This window comes from Pteropus alecto, unplaced genomic scaffold (assembly GCF_000325575.1).
Source record: "Pteropus alecto unplaced genomic scaffold, ASM32557v1 scaffold13, whole genome shotgun sequence".
Lineage (NCBI taxonomy): Eukaryota > Metazoa > Chordata > Mammalia > Chiroptera > Pteropodidae > Pteropus > Pteropus alecto.
In genome coordinates this window covers 2,711,907-2,732,567 of record NW_006434373.1, presented here as the reverse complement: position 1 = coordinate 2,732,567, position 20,661 = coordinate 2,711,907, and the positions used below count along the sequence as shown (strand labels likewise).

At 38.0% G+C, this 20,661-nt stretch overlaps 1 protein-coding gene across 1 annotated transcript in view; it reads left to right on the top strand.

Moving 5' to 3' along the window:
• The window catches only part of COL4A2 (collagen type IV alpha 2 chain), a 178,889-nt gene that overhangs the window by 41,054 nt on the left and 117,174 nt on the right, over positions 1 to 20,661 (top strand). Inside the window, exon 4 of the mRNA XM_025044980.1 lies at positions 4,367 to 4,447. Within this exon, the coding sequence (XP_024900748.1) occupies positions 4,367 to 4,447 (81 nt within the window). The remainder of the gene's footprint in view (positions 1 to 4,366; positions 4,448 to 20,661) is intronic.

Sequence of the window (20,661 nt, the reverse complement as noted above, 5' to 3'; positions counted from 1 at the left end):
TTTTTCAAAATTACTATCAGTTCCACAACACTTTTTGAGATGTCAAGAGCTTACAATGATATCAAAGTTGACATCCCTTTCCCTGGCCCTGGGAGCTGCACTTCCTCTATAGATGCTTAGATGGTAACCTCAGTGACCTGCAGGGGACTTTGGAAGAGAGAGGTGTTGGAATATGCTCTACACAATGCTACCAGTGGGAATTCAGACTTGAAGTTAGAAACTAACAGAGAACTTAATTGACATTTCTGAGAAAGCCCGAACAGTACAGGTAAGAGCATGCCCTCCTGGAGACCTTGAAGTTGAGGATCTGGCCCAGGACCTGCTTATCACCTTCAAGGGTGGTGGGCAGACTCTTGAGGTGAATATAGGGTGGAAGGAAACTAGTCATCTCTATTAAGGAGTTGACCAGACAAAGGACCATCCTTTGTCTTCGAGTTGTGTTGGGCAGTAAAAGCAAGCGTAGACTCAGTGGCTTGGAGCATGGGCAGAGGTTGGTGTGAGCTTTTAATATTCTTCTGTTTGTGGAGTGTGTTGGGGCGGGGACACAGACATAGAGCAGTTTACACACTCCTCATTCAAGGTCCTCAGAAGGGCTTTATGCCTTGAGTTTGTTCCAGAGCCCAGGTCTCGTCAGGGGAATGTGGAGGCTCAGGTCTGAAACTTGTTCAGTCTTTAAGAGACGTCTGGAACACATGCCCTGCCCTAATAAAGTAAATACTTATGTTCATCCTGGAGATCTGACATTCCTATATGTGGTACTTAGGGCTCTTGTAGATGTTGGAATTCATGAGTCCCTCTGTAGGATATGTAAGATGGTGGTGGGAAAACACATCATATCGGACACAGAAACACACACACACACACACACGCATAAACACACACATACACACACACACAGCTAGAATCTCTGTAACAGAAATTGGTTGTGGTTTGTTAGGTGGAGGGCTGCCTCTTGGTGATATATATTCCTCACCTCCTGAGACAGGGTATCTGGACCATTGACATATGGTTGAAGAAGTACTGAGTCCAAGAGTTATTGAACCTTCAAGCCCTAGTTTCAAAAGCAAAAATATAGTAATAATAACTATTAAATTTTAAGCAGGTTATGAAGAACTCATTTCTATAACTAAATCCAGTGCATAGCCTAAACCTAGACTAGAGAGTCTGTTAGATCAATTTGAAACCATTAAAATCATTTCGACCATTGATGTATATACAGGGATTTGGCAAGTGGCTTTAAAATCAAAAGTAAAAATAGCATGTGAAACACCAGATGGAGAATATGAGTTTATGTTTCACCTTTAGACTGAGAAGTCCCCCTACCCTTTCCAAACAACTGGTAAATGAATCATTGCGTGAACCAGGGACTCCTGCCAAAGCATCTATTCACCGTCATATGTATTACAAAGTATAAATGTGGCAGCCCATCTAGACTTCTCTCCTTCTGCTAAGGGTAATCCATAAAACCAATGGCTTAGCATGGAGCTGGATTTATAAAAACCAAATATTCAAAGTCATGGAATTTAAAAATGAGCCCCACTGCAGATAAACATTGAAGCCGTAAAAAAATTGGCAAATACCTAGAATCAATCATATTTTGAGGGCGTGAAAGGATTCTATGTATGTTAACTTTTTTTTAGTGTTTTTCTTTTCTTTATTTTCAGTTTCATTAAGGCATAATTGACAAAACTGTAAATATTTAAAGTGTACAATGTGATGATATGGTATATGTATACATTGTGAAAGGATTCCCACCATTGAGTTAATAAATACATTCATCACCTCATATATTTATTTACCTTTTCTTTTTCAACTACAGTTGGCATTCAATATTATTTTATATTAGTTTCAGCTGTACAGCATCGTGGTTAGACATTTATATAATTTACAAAGTGATCTCCCCAATTACTCTAGTACCAACCTGGCGCTATACATAGTTATTTCAATATTATTGACTATATTCCCTATGCTGTACTTTACATCCCCATGATTGATTATTTTGTAACTATCAATTTGTACTTCTTATATCTTTTTCTTTTTTGGTGTGAGAACACTTAAGTTATACTCTCTTGGCAAATTTCAATTTATGTATGTTAACTTTTACACTATGGAACTCAAGCTGTCTCATTAATTCACACAGATCAGAAGGATAACCAAAAAGAGATTCAAAAGACTTTCTAGGTGTTTGTTTCTTTAAAGGATTTGAGCTTTTCAGATTTTTTTTTTTTTGAATTCTTTAAAGTAGTGACTAATGCACCAGATACTAGATTAGGAAAGAATTATAATAAAAACACCAAAAAAAAAGTGGAACTTTCGAATAAGACCTCCCTAATAGAAAATTGTTAAGAAAGGAAAGGAATTTATAATCTCTACATAAAAAGTATTGAGTAGTTATTGAGGTCTATGGTAAACTCTGGCCAGATGGTTTCAAGTCAGAGTTCACTCATGTGCCCACCCAAGGTTGAACATTCAGGAAGGCCATACTAGTGGAAGTAACAGAGGTAGCCAGGCAACACCATCTGCATTTTCATGTGAACATTCAGTACCATGCCAGAAACAGGGAAGATTCTGGCAGATCCACTAGCATGAAAAACAGACAGAAAAGCTTACAGAGGGAGTTCCCAAGTGAGCATCCTGTTTAGTCATTGAGACTTAACTCAGAAGAGAAAGGAAAGCCATAGTGAAATGTAGTTCCTTTTTTTAAAATACATTTACTGGGGTGACATTGGTTTAAAAAAAAAGAAGTATAGGTTTCAAATATACAAGTCTATAATACATCATCTATCTATTGCATTGTGTATTCATTATCCAAAAGTCAAATCTCCTTTCGTCACCATATATTTGACCCCTTTTACCCTTATCTACCTTCCTCCCATCCCCTTTTCCCCCTGGTAACCACTATATTGTTGTCTGTGTCTAGGAGTTTTTGTTTGTCTTGTTCTTTTGTTGCTTTCAGTTTTATATCCCACATATGAGTGGAATCATATGGTCCTTGACATTTTCCATCTGACATGGACGAATCTTGAGAATATTATGCTAAGCAAAATAAGAAATGCAGTTCTGTTTAAAGTTGTAATGAATTCTGTTATCTGGAGAGTGTTGCCTGCCTGGTAAGATTTGACTCAGTGCATACAGGAAACTAACTGCCCAGGATCCCTGCTGGATGGAGAGTCTAGATGAGGATAACAAGGGTAATGAGCCAGACAGATTCCCCCGTGAGCAGCTGCACCGACTCACCTATGGGGTAGAGAATAGGGGCTGGGCTGATCAGAGAGAGGAGAAAAGAGGGCCACTCTGATTGTCATTTCCCACTCAAAATATTTAGTGTTGTGAACACAATCTGAAAGGAAGAGCTCAAACATAATCCAATCTCCAAGTCCATCTTTTATCCAAAATACCTAGATCAAGGGCAAGAAACACCTTTTCCCCTACTCCTCTTTGAAATTGTGCAGCCAGAGAACTCTCTCAAGTTATCCACTAAACTCACTAAAGACTTATAGCTCAGTGTCTGATAAAAAGTTTGATTACGCCACCCCGACTTGACTAAATACTTGGGAAAGCTTCTACCACCTCCCCGTCCTCCTTCTTCTTACTGCACATGGAAGTGTCTCACGGAGTGAAAGGAAGGAAATGGTCTTTCCTCTGCGGGTGCATGCAGTGGATGTCATGGTACCCCTGTGATGGAGATGAAGATTTGTCATCCTATCAGGTGTATTTGCAAGTTCTGCTTCCTCATCAGAACCCCCCTCTCTTTAATTCATGAAGAACTGTGTTGTAGAATGAGGGCCCAGAGTTGCCCTATGCATTTAACTTAACCTTGAACATCTCCTCCATTCTCCCTTCCCCTCTGCCACATTTCCAGGCAGAATGAAGGACGCTTTCTAAGCACTTGGGGTTTCTCCTTTGTGCCAAAGCTCTTACATGGGTTTACTTCACACAGAATCTCTGGATTCAGGCGATGTTCTCTTTGACTTTCTAGCCCCAAGATCTAGCTTGGCATCTGGCAGTTAGTAGGGGCTTTTTGACCATGGAATGTACAATACCAAGAGTGACCCTAATGTAAACTGTGGACTTTGAGTGATAATGATGTGCCATTGTAGGTTCATTGATTTTAACAAATGCCCCACTCTGGCGGGGATGTTGATAAGGAGTGAGGCTGTGCATTTGTGAGGGCGGAGGGTATGTGGGAAATCTCTGTACCTTTTGTTGTGGACCTAAAACTGCTCTAAAAATTCAAGTCTATTTGTTTTGAATGACTATATACCTCTTAGAGTTGGAAACAGTCTCAACAGACAGCATTATGATGCATATTGTAGTTGACAGTATTTTATTTAACCTTCTCTTTGCTTTATGTTTTATTTTGCAGGGTGTGAAGAAGCTGGACGTGCCCTGTGGAGGGAGAGACTGCAGCGGGGGCTGCCAGTGCTACCCTGAGAAAGGGGGGCGGGTAAGTCACAGCCCTGCCATAAAAGTGATCTTCTCCATCCTTCTGTTGTAAGTGAAAGTGCCTTAAATTGCTGGAAAGTCAGTTGCATACTTTTCTAAGAAATATAGTGCCGATGTGTTCTTCTCCACTGGAACAAACAATAAAAAAATGGAAAATTGGGTCAATTTATACTACTTTGCTAATAAGCTGAGAACAATGCTAACTTTCTTAAGCCTCTTTTCTCTTGTTCATTGTTGTGAATACGAAGGTATATATTTAATGCAACGAAGTTTTATTCTTATGATGTTTTGCATAAACATATATTTTGTAAAATATTACATAAGGAAAACATTGTTGCATTTATACTACAACACAGATATTCAATCTAGAGGGTACCAACATCATACCACTGAGAATCATTCTACTTCTAAAATTGTTCTACTCATTTCCTGAATGTCCTTTATATAGCCCATTTCATAGATAAGTAAGAGAGAAAATAAAGGTCGCCCCAAACTATCATCATAACACCTGGCAGAATTTGAAATATGGACCTGATGTGTGTTTTAATATGTTCAATCAAAGTGGTTGGCCTCTCATTCCATTTCCATTAAAGCTGATGTTTGAGTCTTGGCATGACTGATTTTAAAACGATATTGTTTGTATTTATATGTTTAAGCCCATGTTGGTGTGCGACAGTGTGCAGAGCCATATTTTGTTTTCTGACAGAGTCTTTTGAGTATCTTTGCCTTGGAATCTTACATTTCCCTCTAGGACCCATGCTAGTCCGATGTCATGTTGTGAAAGGCAATTGGGAGTTCTTGTCAGCGTTGCCCTGTTGTTGGAATCAGAAATTATTGCCATCCTTAGGTGTTCCAAATGAATGTCACTGTGTTGAATCCTGCAGTCAGGTTTTAAAGTAGCCATTCCCCATTCCCACTGCCCAACAGGAAGGACCATCTTGTTGGAGCTTGGCCTTTGTGGCTGGGTTGGTAGGAAGCCCCTTTATAAATGTAAGGGTCATACTGAACAACATGTGACTAATCATTTTTTTACAGTCAAAAATCACAGTTGAGGACCTTCTTGCCACGAGACCAAAGCTTCCATTTCCGCGTGCTGTGTTCATCGGGAGTTGCAATCCTCAAAACAGTTCTTTTGTGGTTGTTTTAGTAGTGGGTCACTCTGCTTGGAGTGGGGACTTTACGCTTTAGAAATTTCTAGTTGAATATCATTTATCAGCATCTAACCAGAAAAGCATTTTGTATGTATAGACGCCATTTCATGAGATTTAAAATGTCCCTGGGGTCCCTTGCTATAGGTTTTCCCACGATGCTTATAGAGCAGTGATGAAAATGTCTGACTGCAGAATTCTCCCCCTCCTAAACACTTGACTAGCTCAGCCTTATTTGGGCATGGGAAGATAAATTAGTGGTGTACAAGTATCTGTGAGACTCGCCTGTGGGAGGGAGTTCAACTCTATAGGGATTCTACATTCTTTTTCATGTGATCAGCCAAACAGAACTCATACAAACTGAGGAGGGTACTGGGTCTATTCTTTTTCACTTTGTGTGATTATTTAGTGCAGAAACAATATAATAATATTGCTTTATTATTTCCCATAATGCTTTCATAAGAATTTTGTTCTTCGGTAAAGCTAACTTATTCTGATTATTTCAATATTTGATGCCATCTGCATAGCAATGTACTCTTATAGAACTGAGAAAGGTCTTTTCTAAGAGGTTATTAGAAGGGAGATTTCTAAGGGTTCCTAGGTCTTTCTAACTCAGTAAGTATACAGTACAGGCATTGAGACGTTTTCATTTTCCATCGTCCCTAATTAAGAAAATACCTTGAGTCTGTTTCTATACATTGTCAAGTAAAGTAGAAAATTGGCACCTTCTGATGAATTTGATTAACATAAGAAGTTCATTACCCAGCGTGGACTTGACTTTCCTCTTTTCCAACAGGTTATCAACACTGAATTAATTTGAGATATGGCAGTTCTCTGAGTAGTCTGTTCAAGAGACAGAGCCAGATGACACCCCATGTTGGGGCCTGGCCTATGAGGTCCACTGTCTGTAGTGTTCAGATAGATCTCTTCACACTGCATAATTTTCCATACTGTCATTAGCTCTGGACCTAGACTCACACTGCATTTGGACCATACAGATCCAAGTTGGATTGTTTTAACAGCCAGCGCCCAAGGCACCTCAGTTGATTCAAGTGTGCCATTGAATGTTAACCAATAAGACTGTGGAAATGACTGATGGTGAAACGTAAGAAAGAAACCTATGGAGGAGAGATAAATGATACCATTTATCATTTCCTATTGGGTAAGCCCAGTATATTACTGAAGATATTTATTATTAGGACAGTTGCCTACACTTCATTAAATCATTTATTAAGATGCAGTGTTTATTTCAGTTCTATAAAACTGGCATATGTGTATTAAATATTTGTTGATTAACAAATTTACCCAGAGGTGTTCCTATGGAAAGCAAAACTATTTCTGCCCTACTTGTTAGTATTGATAGTATTTTTTTTTAAGTAATGTAATACATAAAAATAGTAGTTGGACAGATTTTGCTGTTCAGAGAGCTGTGTGCATAGTTTGTTCTTTCCCACAGCTTCCCCTGGGGTCTCTCGCTATATATTTTCCCCACAGTGCTACTGTAGCAGCGATGACAATGCCTGACTACAGAACTCTCCACTCCCAAGCACTTGGCTAGCTCAGCCTTATATGGGTATGCGGTAGAGTTAATTTGTTCGTCACCATGGTGACATCTAACATCAGAAACTGTATGTTACTGGATAACTTTTGGACTCTAAGCAAAAATCACAAATGTACTATAGACTCCAATTCCAAATGACTTCTCATGTTACTAAATGAATAAGCTCTGTGTAAAATGTATTGAGCCTGATTCTCTACCCTTCAGTGGTGGGTGGAGGATTGTCTCAGAGAAAGCATTGTTTCTCACAGGCAAAACCACATTGCTCTGTGGATAACACTAGTAAGCCAGTAGCTGGGGAACGAAGAGACAGAAATTGGTCCAGCTGTCTATGCACTCCTCACTTCACAGTCAGAGCTGGATGATCTAACCCATGTCCTCTAGTTCATTCACAAGGGTAGGAGGACATTGACATCAAGGGTAAATGACCCCCTCCAATCTTGGTCCAGAACAAAACTCAAGTTTTAGGGCTTTTTGATGAGTGCTTTTTCCAATACAATAATCTTTTATGTCTGCCAGATGTTAACATATATGAAGGGGATTCTCCAGAGTGGAGAGAAAGGACACAAGCAGAGATGAAAAGAGGTTTGGCAATCTGTACTCAAGAGATACTGTTCCTTAGCCAATTCTCTAACCACCTCTTCAGTTGTTTAGTGAATTTAAAAAATAATAACTTTAAGAAATGATTTAAGATTTTATTGTTGGGGGGATCTGTATTTCAAATAATGAAATATACTGGAGTAATTAAAAATTATAAGTCCTAATTCACCAATACTACACAGGGTGATATGCCCAAAGAAAGTCAATGCTTCTCAGACTTTCTCCACTACTAAATGTCAGACAGTCATCAATACCAGACAAAGCTGTCCAGCCCTCTTATCTTTTTCTATTTTTTCTTCTTTTTTTCTTTATACACCTTGGAGATGGAAGGTAGTTGAATGGGAAGCATCGGAATGAATTTCTTTTATAGAATTTCTATTGAAACAGAATGACTGCCACCATGTGATGGCAAGATTAATAATACGGAAAACAGTAGAGAGAGCAGGTGAAGTATCTAATTCGACAAATAAAAACATCTTTGCCTTTATACATTAACTCACCTAAAAGGTTTTGAAATTCTCAGATTTTTCTAACTCAGGTCAATTTTAATTCATTATTTCGGTGACTTAGGGATGTTCTGCCATCCCTTTGGTTTTTGACCATAAACTCAGATCAGATAGGTAATTTCAACTTTTTAATGACATCAGCCTTCACAGGGCACCTGTTTTCCTAGGCAATCAGATATTTCAAAAATTGGTCAATAGGAATACAGAGTTTTTAAATCTAAAATGTTGGAAATTATTGAGATGGTTTAATAGCCCTGTCAAACTACAATGGGAAAAATAGAAACCACATCTCTGACTGATACCCAGAGCCCTATCATCAGCCCCTGAATGAGTGAATTGGCATCTTCCCCATCTCTCAGCAGTCATCCAACCCACAATCACCCTCTGTGGGCTTGACAACACGAGCCACAGAACTGGAGACTAAACTCCCAGAAGGTTGCAATTGATAAACTCACTCACATAAGCAGTGACTAAGTACTCGCGACAAGTTATGTTTAGCTGTTGCATTTTTTTATGTAGCTGAGTTTCCCACAGTCTCTGGGTCCCTGGACTTGGGACAAAGTGTGAGCGAATAATTCTTAACCTCACAAGATTCCTTAAATTCAATAGTATAAATTGAAGTGAAAGAAAGCAGAGAGAAAATGAGTGAAAGGGGAAGCAAAGAGAAGAGTGAACAGAAAGCTCTTGGAGGTGGGTGGAGACAGATGAATGGGAACCTGAGAAAATTCAGTCTTCGGCACTCTGTCAGCTCAAATGGGCAGCAACCAGGAGATGAAAGAGGCACAACCTTAGCCTTGGGAAAAGGAGTAGGGGCATCTAGAGCAGCCGTGAACCACAAGTGATTGGCAAGCTCTTCTCTGTGAGGGGTGATGTAGTCTCGCTAATAATAGTACCTTCTATCGTGTGTTGCTAATCATAAATCTTACCTACTCAAACTTAAATGGGTATAACCAAAATTTCAAAATAAAATTGATTTTTTCTTTGAAATGGCTCAATGTAAAATCTGAAAACTGGTAAACCACTGTGGTGTTATAGAGAGATTTTCAGTTCAGAATGTATGTACTATACGTGGTCCGGAGCTCCCATAGGTTTCCATAAGCAATGTGGCCGTCTGTGTTAGTTATTCAGAGATACTTGTAAGTGTGGAATGAAACCATCAGTGCCGCTATGGCAGAGACCTCTTTTCAAACTGCTGCTATTTTTCCAGGCAGACATTTTTTTAGTGATATGCTCAGTATACTTCACAGAAGTCATCTCCACTATTTTATACACTATCACAGCCCAAAAAGGACAAAGAATTATTTGGAAATAGAAACGCCGCCTGCCTCTAGGCTTTATAATCCTTGTCTACACATAGCTCTCTTTCAAAATCGTGCAGTTATTTTTGGTATGCCTTGGGAACAATGGTGGTTCTAGCTCATCTGATGCCGCGGTAGCTGCAGCAACTCAGTGACTTGGTTATTTTCTGCAGGGAAAGCCGTATTTTAGCAGGTTTAGACAATGCCCACCTAACTTGTACATCGCACATCGTGATGTGTTTTTAAAATAATATTTTCTTTATGTCTGCCATCGCAGAAAGAACCCAGCTTCATTTTAGCAATGGAATTTTACATTTCTTCAACATTCAAATATATGTTTTATATGATTTATGTGCAAGGCACTCGTCTGAGTGAACAGTAGAAGGATGTCCTGAACAGCAAAGGCAAAGGCCCTACATAGGTTGTACCTGGTGTGTTTAAGGAACAGTGATGAAGCCAGTGTAACTGTAGAGGAGCAAAGAAAGAGAGACTTATAGAAGGTGAGGTTCAAGAAAGAAGGTCAGGGACAGCGAGAAGGTTGTAGAAGAGTCTTAGAGAACATTTGACTGAGTGAGGTGAGGAGCCATGCAGGAGACTTCTTTAGAGAAGTTATGTGACTTATAATACTAAAGTCACAGAGCTCTCTATGTGGGGAAGGCGTGAGATTCATATGTTGGTGATCCACTCATTTAGGGTCTAGTTCTGGTCAAAGAAAATGCCATGAAACTTGGCCCCTAGCAAAGGCAGTCATTGGCTGCTAAAATTTAAAAACAAATTTATTCATTCAACAGATATTGATCGCACATCTCTCATATGGCAGGCCCCATCCAGGCACCAGAAATACGAACGTAAACAAAGTAGTCAATATGACTAAACTTTTAGAGCTGATGTTCTAGCACTGTGCCTCTAACAGAATTTTCTGCAAAGAAGGAAATGTTCTATATCTCTCCTGTTCACCATGCCTATTTGAGCATTTGAAGTATGGCCAGTGAAATGGATGAACTAAATTTTAAGTTTTATTTAATTTTAGTTCATTCAAATTCAAATTAAATAGCCCCATGTGGCCAGTGGTTACCATTTTGAAGATCACAATTCCCGTGAGTGTGGAGGTAGAAAGTGGAAGAAAGAGACAAAAACTTAAGACTATTTACGAATATTCTAGATATTACATCCTAGACAAAAATAAAACAATAAAAAGTTAGAGTTTTATGAAAGTAAGACTAAGATTAGTAACCTGCTGGGCTTATATCTTTACAAAAAGGGTGTTATCTCAAAAATATGTAGACCCACAACTACAACACATTGAAAATGGTGTATGTGCAGAAGGTGTCACTCAGCCAGGCAAGAAAATTTTCTTAACTGATTCAAACTTCAATCTCTACCTTACCCCCATGGCCTCTTAGGAAAATTGTATTTTTTATTTTTCCAACTTGAGTTCTAATAAACACTTCCCCTTCTGAAAACTTGTCACTTGGTTGCTTGAGTACAGGAGCTTTGGTCATCTGACCCATAGCTTCAAAACATAACATCGCTCTTGCTTTCTTTCCTGAAACATTAAGTAAGCATTTCTTAAAGTGGGACTTTTCATAAACTGTTGTAGAAATGAGTTAATTATGCATCTGGGGAAGATAGAGGCAATTACAGAATCCCTGGCCCACTCCCCATCCCACCCAATATGGTAAATATTTAATTTCAAAGGAGCCATTATAACATTCCCCAGATTTGATAGAAATTGGGCCAGTTTGGAGCTCATCCAAAAGGAAGAATGCATTATTAAAATCCTAAAAAGACGAAATTTTTTAGTATCTCCTCACTGAATGAACTCAAAGAACACTATTAGAGACAATCTGATGATTGGAAGTCAGCGATTAGAGGGAAAAATTGTTTCCAATTATTATTAAAATCATCATTTATCTGAAGATAGTTTACCCAAAGTTGTTTCCTATCAACAAAATGCATTATTAAATAATAGGAATCATGAAAGTCATTGGTGAAAATTAATCGCAGTGCTGTGGCCCAGCATTTATCAACCTCAACAGAAATCATCCATGATACAAGAGCAAAGCAGGTATTTGACAAACAATGTAGTTAGCAGAGAACACATTTACATTAGTTACCATATATGTTCAGTGATTGATAATGAAGCATTGGCACGTTGATATCTTAGTACCTGAGTGCAGAGGAAGAATTTAAAAGGTTTTCATATTTTATTTATTCCTTTCTCCCTCTTCTAATGAACATACACACACATATGCACATGCACGTGCACACACACACACACACACACCCAAAAAATATTGCTTTGGCAGCCTGTGCCACATTCCTTCATAAAGAAAAAAATCATACTGTGCTCTTGATTCCAGGTGTTGTAATGGAAGCTGACTGCTTCAGTGCCTCAGACATTGCAAATCTTTAGTGAGGTGTCTATTACCCTGAAAATGCAAGCGGCGGGGCGGGGGGGGCGCGTAATGTCTCCTTCTGGGAGAACCACACACCCAAACATTCCCTTTTGAACGTGCATCCAAACAAGCCATAGAGTAGAAATTTTTCAGAGCTCAGACAGAAGAGGGAACAAAATTGAGAAAGAAAAATTAACACTCCTTTTAACCTAGGCAGGTCCCTGTTCCCCCAACAATAAACTCCAATCAGATGGGGGTTTTGTGAAAAACAGAGTGGAAAACAGAGATGTTGATGACAGTATGGTTTTTGCAGAAGACAAAAATGACCCCTTGGAGCTGGCTAGCTGGTTGGTGCAAGGAGGAGGAGCACCAGTGAGCTTCCCACGGATTCCGGGTGGCGGCCTCAGTGAGCAAAACCTCAGGGACACAGGCCATCTACACCGGCCTCTGGCACTAAGAATGGTGACAAATTATTAACTGTGTTGTGGTCTAAAGTTGACAGTTCTGGAGAAATGGCATTACATGGCTTCAAGGAAAACATAACCAGGATAATGATAATAATACCTATTTCGTGTCTGGATTGAGAACCTCATGTAGACTGTATTGGATAAACTGGGATAAGAGAAATGACCATTTCTGCTATTCTTCTAAACCCAACTGAAGCTCTACTTTTAGAAAGCTTTAATTTTTCCTACCTCTGGATGGAATGTTTTGACAAGTATACCATTAAAGCATTTCCCTCTTTCTGTTTGACAAGGAACTCCAGTCTTCAAAGACCTTTGTTTCATTTTATTAACTTCCAGTTCATTCTTAGTAAACAATTGCAGGATTACTATAAAGACCAGTGAAAAATTTTTACCAAACATGATATACTTTCTAAAAAGCTACTTTGAAACTAGAAATGTTTTTTTCTGAATTTGTCTTCCATCATACACTGGGAAGAGAGCATATAAGATGGCTGAGTCTTCATATGGAAGCGTGTTTGACCTTCCCTGTCCACTTAATCTCAGCAGTCCTTTAGAGCTGGACAGTCTCTACAGGAGACTAAATGCTCTTGTATCTAAGTACTCTTACATCACATTGCTCCTATAATAAAGAGAAAACTAATAGGTGGTTTTGCAATGTTTTAGAATTGCTTTTTGCTTTCTACTGGAAATAGTAAAATAGTAACTAGAGAAAAAAATGACAGAAATAACCAAACTAAGTAACGTATGCACTGTCTCTTCACCAAGGAGCCTTTTGAATTGCCACACATACTGGAGATACCCCAGAAAGAAGGAAACTGAGGTCATCTCATCACTACCTTATTTTCTTTTTCTTTAGTTGGAGGGAGCTACTTGTGTTCTTAATAGCCAAAGGCAAAGATGCTATGTGCATCACTGGCATTAGGGTGAACATAAATTTATTTTTAATGCCTTTAGGCATTTCAAATTTTTCTTAATAAACTGTGCAACCTGCGAGCCTGAACAGCCTACAAGTCTGAGCCCTCTGGCATCCCACCCAAACTAGTCCATTGTGGTGTAGACAACCGAATCATTCAAGTCGTCAGATGTCTGACTCATTTGGGAAGTACAAAGAGGCCTTCAAAAGGACATATGTCCCCACTGATTAGAAAGATCAAAATATTCCTGTTCCTCTCCTCTCTGTGTCCAGCCTAGGAGTTTAAATTCTAGAAGAACTGAATCAGGAATAGACTTTAGTAATCCGATAGAAGCTCTATATCAGTGGCTGTTTTCTCCTAAGCCACTGTAAGGGCATTAAAAATCCTGCTATAGGAACAAAAATTTTTGCATCCAAAACAGTTAGGATGGATAATTCTTAAAAGTTTGAAACCAAAAAGAAAAAGAAAAAAAAAAAAACTAAACAAAACAAAATGAAACGGAAATAATTAATGCTGGGTAAACAATATCTTTGGTCCAAAAAGTTCTTGGCTGCATTGTCAGCATGGATGTTTTTTATTAAATTGTTGTCTTTGTAAGGCACTATAACTGTTCTTCAAACTTAAAGTCTGTTTTAAATAAACAGAAGGATGAATGAATTCTATGGTGAGGTTGGTCTCTCTGTAATAAAAATTAAAAGGCTGGAATGTTTTAGCTCTGCATAGTAGTAATTATTTTTAAGAAAATATACTTTAGTGATAATGATATTTTTAAAGCCTTATAAAGATAGGAGATATATTTCAAGGTAACTCTAATGTTAAGATCATATGCATTGCACACGCATTTAACATCTGTCAAAGCCAGCCTTTCTTAGATTTAGTAAAAGAGTATTGCCATGGCCTTTGAGAATGAATGAACTTGCAACAATTTGAAACAAAGGTAATAGAATCCTGTGGCTCTCTAGAAAGCAGTTTTCTTTTGTCTATGTTGCTTTTAACATCCTACTCTTTTCCACCCAGCTTAGAGAAGTGGCAAATCTTATACCCAGGCAGCCAGCATACACCAGGCACTAAGGGCAAGACTCACAAATCTTTAATAGATTTTACTGTGTGCTCCCACAGCCCCAAGCCATACACCACTGCAACCTAAAAGAGGGGATCGAATAAGTAACCCAGTTAATTCAAGCACGACTCTGAAACAGGAATGCAGACTTGCTCACACAAAGTCCCAGGGGGTAAATTCATTTAACACCTGATATTTGACAAATATTTGTATTTCTCTTCATGGAATTATAGAATTATTTATTTAGTACGTTGACAAGTCTTCTCTCTGGCATTATACCCAGGAAGGATGGAAGAATACACCTGAAATTGATGAGTATTTGTTCTGTTCTTAGAGGACCCTAGGGAAGGAAGTTGGACAGACTTTCCTGAAAATTTAATGAAAAAAAAATCAGCATAGATTTATATATGTCTAGAGTAAACTCTTTTTTTAAAAAAAAGAAGCCTCAATTAATGAAAAGTATATTATTGCAAAAGAAAATAATCTAACTCTGAAAAGTTGAACTAAAAAAGTTTAACTCCTTCAAAAACAGAATTTTTCTTTGAGACTATCATATAACTGAGCCCCACTTAAAATTTCAAGACAATAAGATTCATTTTGCACATCTTCTCTTAAATTAATGGCAGACATGCCATTCATTGACAAGAAATAAAGTAAGCATATTTGAGCCCCTAGGATATTTCTTTCTTTTCACATCTTTCTTAGAAACAATTTCTCTTCTAGTCAGTGTTTTTCATGAGCTTGTTTTTCCTTTAAAGAGGATATTTTTGAAAGCAAGAGATGCCAGAGGAGTGACATCAGCCTGCTTCTTCTCAAGTGTTGTGTCGGAGATGAACTAAAGAACATCCTGAAAACATAAAATTAATCTTTTCAAGTTATAGAATAACGTTATATTAGTGTCGTAATCTTATATTTAAAGTCATGTTTTTTTTTAATTCCCAGTCAACTAGAGGCAAAGAAAAGGGGGTTGAACTAAACATTAGGATGTTTAATTTGAAATCCAAGGAGGCTAAAATAATGCATTTAGTTATAATATAGCTATACGAATAGCTTTAGATGAGCTTCAGTCATTATTAGAACACTAAAATGTAATACCATAAATAAGAGCACTGTTCGACACTATTGCAAATGGTTCATTTGACCAGAATGACCATCGTAGCACACAGGAGGTGGCACTCCACCATGGCATGTCCTATGGTCACTGTCACCAAAGCTCTTGAGAACATTGCAGCATAGAACAAAGTCAGCTTTGACACACCAGTGCTTTCTTGTCTGAATCCCGCCCCACGAATGCACACAGACTTAGATGCTGCGTTGATGCCCGTTCTCCAGCATTTCACTCCAACTACAACATCCCTTTACCAGGTCCCAGACAAAACACATTTCTCCCAAATATACTGACCTCAGAATTTAGGAAAGAACAGGATCTCTTAACCTTTTTCATATCAAAGCATGGATTGTTGACTTCCTGACCAACTTCTCATACGAAAATGGTCACTTCATTCTGATCATTACCTTCCTCACTTTCTCACTTCCCTTCTTAGGTCCTGGCCTTCAGGTTTGAACTGAGCTTTCTAGCAGCTGCCTGATCAGTGAGGAGTGATGTAAAACTTTTTTCTCCCTGGGTCTGGATGCTATTCTTCTAAAACACTGTCCTAAAATCATGTCACCTTTTTCTACCTAACACCTTACTGCATTGGCTCACAAGCAATGTATTTCTACCAAAAACCCTTTTTGTTCTGTCAGTAAGTTTTTTGTTTTATTACTCTTTGTGTTTGCTTTTAGACTCTTGGACTTTCGTGTATGCAATTAATTTTTGATACTTGATCCAAGATTTTACTTTGATTCCTATGAAATTATTGAAATGTGCAGCTAAAGTTTCCGACGTGGAGATGGCAGAAATGAAAATGAGGGTGCCCTCCTGCCTGTGATGTTTTCTCTCTCTCTTTTTCTTGTCTAATCCAGACCTAAGTCAAACATAGACATTTTATGAGGATGGCTACTAACCAAAAAGGAGATTTCTAAATGTTAATTGCCGCTGGTATTTTTAGGACTTTATTTTGAGGATCGCATTGAAGAAAAGGGGTATGTCGCCATCTGCATACCCTCAAGTAGAATAATCAGACTAAGGAAGTAAACAAAAAGAACTTTGTGGTGAAAATGAACTCCTTAATTCCAGAAGATTAAAAAGACTTTTTTAGTAGAAGGAAATAAAATTTAACAAAAAGGGTGCCCTTCAAAAATGTCAGTTGTCTTGGAAGGAAAGATGAGTAATGGAAATCCCATGTTGATCAGAAAGTTGAATAGATTTGTCCTTTGAAACTGACATTTATGGAAGATGAGAGATTCTTCACTGTCTCCTGCATCTTTTCTAGCAGTCACTGAAGTAGCAAGAGAAAGTTCCTAGAATAAGATAATTCTTCTTAGAATTAAGATATCTAAGATATAATAAATAAGCTCGGGATTTTGAAATATATACATCATACATGTATGTATACATGTATGTATACACATGTATATTGATGTATCTTAATTTTATATATTTTATATTCATTAAATATTTCTATCTTTTGTGTTTCCAGAAGAATAGTAATTGACTATTAGAAGAAATCCTTTATCATGTGTTCAACATGGGATTTTACTTGTTTTTAGCATTTAATTTATCTTAGAATTTAAATGAAACCCAGTCTGTATTTTTAATGCCCTCAAATTTTAATACACTATTGTCTTTTTTTTTTTTACATTTATCAAGTTTCTACATCAAACCCTAGTCTAGGTCTTTCTAAGCACATTTAACAAGAATTAATAAATATTTTCAAAAAACATCACGTGTTCTAGATGTACTTCTATGTTTGGCGTGGATAGCCCTGGTTCTTTGGGAAATATTTTGAGAGGGGGCATTGTCCTGTGAGATAACTCTAGAATTAAACTTTTCTGCCTCTTCCAGGAATTCACTGTCATTCTCATTTCCACCATTTATTGGCCCATTGATCTCCATATTTCGTTGGCTTTGTGTCAACAGGAACTCCTAGAATAAACCAACAGGGAGCTGGCTCACAGATGGGAAAGGAGGCAGGAGCCTGTGTGCACCGCCCGGACCATGTTCGCACCCAAAGTAGCTGGCAGGATTCTTTCAGGTTTTGCTTTTTTAAAAAAAATAATGATGCTGTATCCCACTCGGAGAGTATCCAAGTGTCCCTACAGAAGTTTTCACGAAAACTTCAAACATAAAAGAAATATTTATAATTGGACATTTGAAGAAGTTATGGACAACGGTGACACTGATTTTCCAGAACTGGAAACCCTGGGGCCCGGTGGGCTACTGTCAGGTAGATCCCTGGACAGGATCGCGCGGGCCGTCGCGTGGCGTGGGGGCAAGCGCGGAAGGGAAAACTGTTCAACGGCCTTGTTTGTTTAAAAATAATTATGCGTCTGTCCCTGAAGACCAAGCCAAATTGACCCATTTTTCTGTCATGTAATTTATGAGCTATTTCAGAATTTCCTAAGTCTCCTTTGGACAGGTCAGAAAAGTGGAAATGAGAAGGGTCATCCTGTCTAATTTCACTTCTCTAAAATGTGTCCTAAGTTTTCAAAATAATTAGTGTTATGCTATTGTTTAACATTTAGAGACATTTTACTGTTCGTATATAATTGTGATTCTTTTTTAATGTACTTTGTTTCTGGAAAACAAGTAAGCTTCCTTTTCTCTCTCTTTCTCTCTCTCTCTCTCTCTATAAAGATCTTTTCCTCTAGTGCCACTAGAGATAAGCTAAAAACACAGACAAATTTCCACTTACACTGTAGATATTATTGCATTGATGTTTTTCTACAATGCTTTAAATTTCGTTTTGTGGTCACTACAGTGAAGCATATATGGTTTTAAAGCCTTCAATATGAAATAATAATTAGTATCTTGTTCCACTTAAAAAAAAAATAGCAGGTGTTTCCTATGCCTTTTTGGCAGGTTTTGTTGTTTGTCTTTTGTTTGTGTGTCTAAATTTCCCATTGTCTGGAGCATGCATAGTGCCTGTTATGGAAGGTCATTGTTCTGGTTCACATGATTTTATTTCCAAAATTTGGTATGGATTCTGGTGTATGTTAGTCACTATGGAACAATCTACTCCATTTTTTAATAGCCATATGGTTTAGTGACTAAACCATTTATTTTTGTACACATAGTATTTCTAAGAGTTGGGATGTCCACTACCTGTTTTTGCAATTAATGAAGAATCATAATGATTTTATTGTAAGATTTTCCGACCAGCACTCTTACTCATTTGTGGTATTTGTTCCACTTTAAGCACACACTTGGGCCGCAGAATGCCATTATTGATTTAGAATCTTGAACTTTAGAATTTCCCTTCACTTGCCATCCAACCAATACCATCTGTGTCACAAAAACATCTTGTAGGTAGAACAATGTTCTAAAATGTTAACCTTCTTTACCCTCACAGTGTTGATATTTAATTGGACTTTTAGAAGCTAGTACATTTTCAAGAACATATTTTATCTTACCTTTACGGAATGTCCATTGTAAAGGTTTTTTTTAGTAGTGAAATATTTGACTTCTCGTCTTTAAAAAGTAAAAATCAAAATATGTCACAGAACAACCCTCCCAGTGGGATCAGCTAATGGCAAATTTGAAGCAGCCATTATACTCAAAGTACCATACAAAGAAATTTAGTAACACAGGATTTAAACAAAAGGCTACACTCTCTCCTATCCTTACATATGGCGTAGTTCCAACACAGAAGGTACTTCCTGTGTTGAAGGTACATTGCCTTCAGGTCTAGCCACTGCTCACAGATATTAGGCTGTGCACATGTGATAGAAATAGCCAAGTAGCTGAGCTTGAGGACTCAGAATCCAAGGACTACAGGATCCCTGAAATTATCTTTCTAATTCTGCCAAACTTTGAGAACCGTATCTTAATACCTCCACTTTCCAACACCTGTTAAATTGGCTCCTGTTTATCTCTGTATTTTCCTTATTCCTTTTTAACTATAGGTTAATAGAGCATGTGTCAAGGTGAAATATCAGCTTAGTTTTACCTCCTTTTTTGGATTCTGTGGTTCCCCAAGGACATAACCACAGTACTCCACAGCTATGGTCAGATTTTGCATGTCTGCAGCATAGACTAAGAACCCTGGAATGACTCTACAAATTATCCATCTCAAGAGTTTTCAGCTAAACTGAAGTTTTATTAATAAGGCAATGGTAATTGTATCCTATTCAACTTTAGCACTTGATATGAATTTATAGGAGAAAAGAAAACAGAAAATGGTGTATAGTTGGGTCACTACGAGTTGTAGTGATACCTGGTACTTATTCATGGTTTACCATGGGAGAGGTACTAGGTAGGATTTGCAATTATGGACTCTCAATCCCCATAAGAGTTCTATGATGTGTCCCTGTTTAATGTTGAGGAAATTAAACCGAGAATAATAAAATGAGTTATCCAAAGTTATAAGAGTGTTGCAGAAACAAAATCTGAATCCAGAGCTAGAGCCCACAGTCTTGACATTTCTCAAAGAGCATCCTTTAAAATTTGGGTGTGATATTGCACATTTGAAACTCAGTTGTTCCTAATTATTCGTTCTTTCTCAACCTATCATTTCTGAATCAACTCTTTCTTTTCCTAAACAAAATGACTAAGCCAGAGAAGGAACAAAAATATATAAAACCACAATTTTGTAAGTTAAAGTCCATCCTTTCTCTCATCTGCTTGCATTTATCCTATTGTCTCCTCTTCTAGAGGCAGTTCTGTTCCAAGAGTTGGCACATCAGCTTGGCTTTTTCGTTTTCTCCTTTGCTCACAGGAGATCTCCTATTTGCAAACTAGAAGGCTTCCCAAATATGGCAAATGTTCTCTTCATTTCCTTCAACACTCATTCCTCTCCTCCCACTCAGCTCTACCTTCCCGCTCATTTTTGCACCACCCGCCCCACTCTCAACTCTTGTAACCTTATCCTGATTGTACTACCATAGTTTCATTAAGTAACTGGTTTTTTCCTCTTCAGAAGCATTCCTGAAGTTAAAGAACACCCTGAATGAGCTGGCAGCTTTTCAGGTCTTCTCCTCAGTCTATCAAGAGGTGATTTCGTGTAGCTCTGCCAATTAACCTCCATAAGGGAGTGTGGTCAACTCTAAAATTAGTTCATAGAATTTCTTGTTTTAAGCCCTCTCCTTTCTGAAGCCTTTTTACTTTAGGACTTACCTATTCAATTGGGTGTATGGAAGACATCCTACAATATAAGAAGATGTG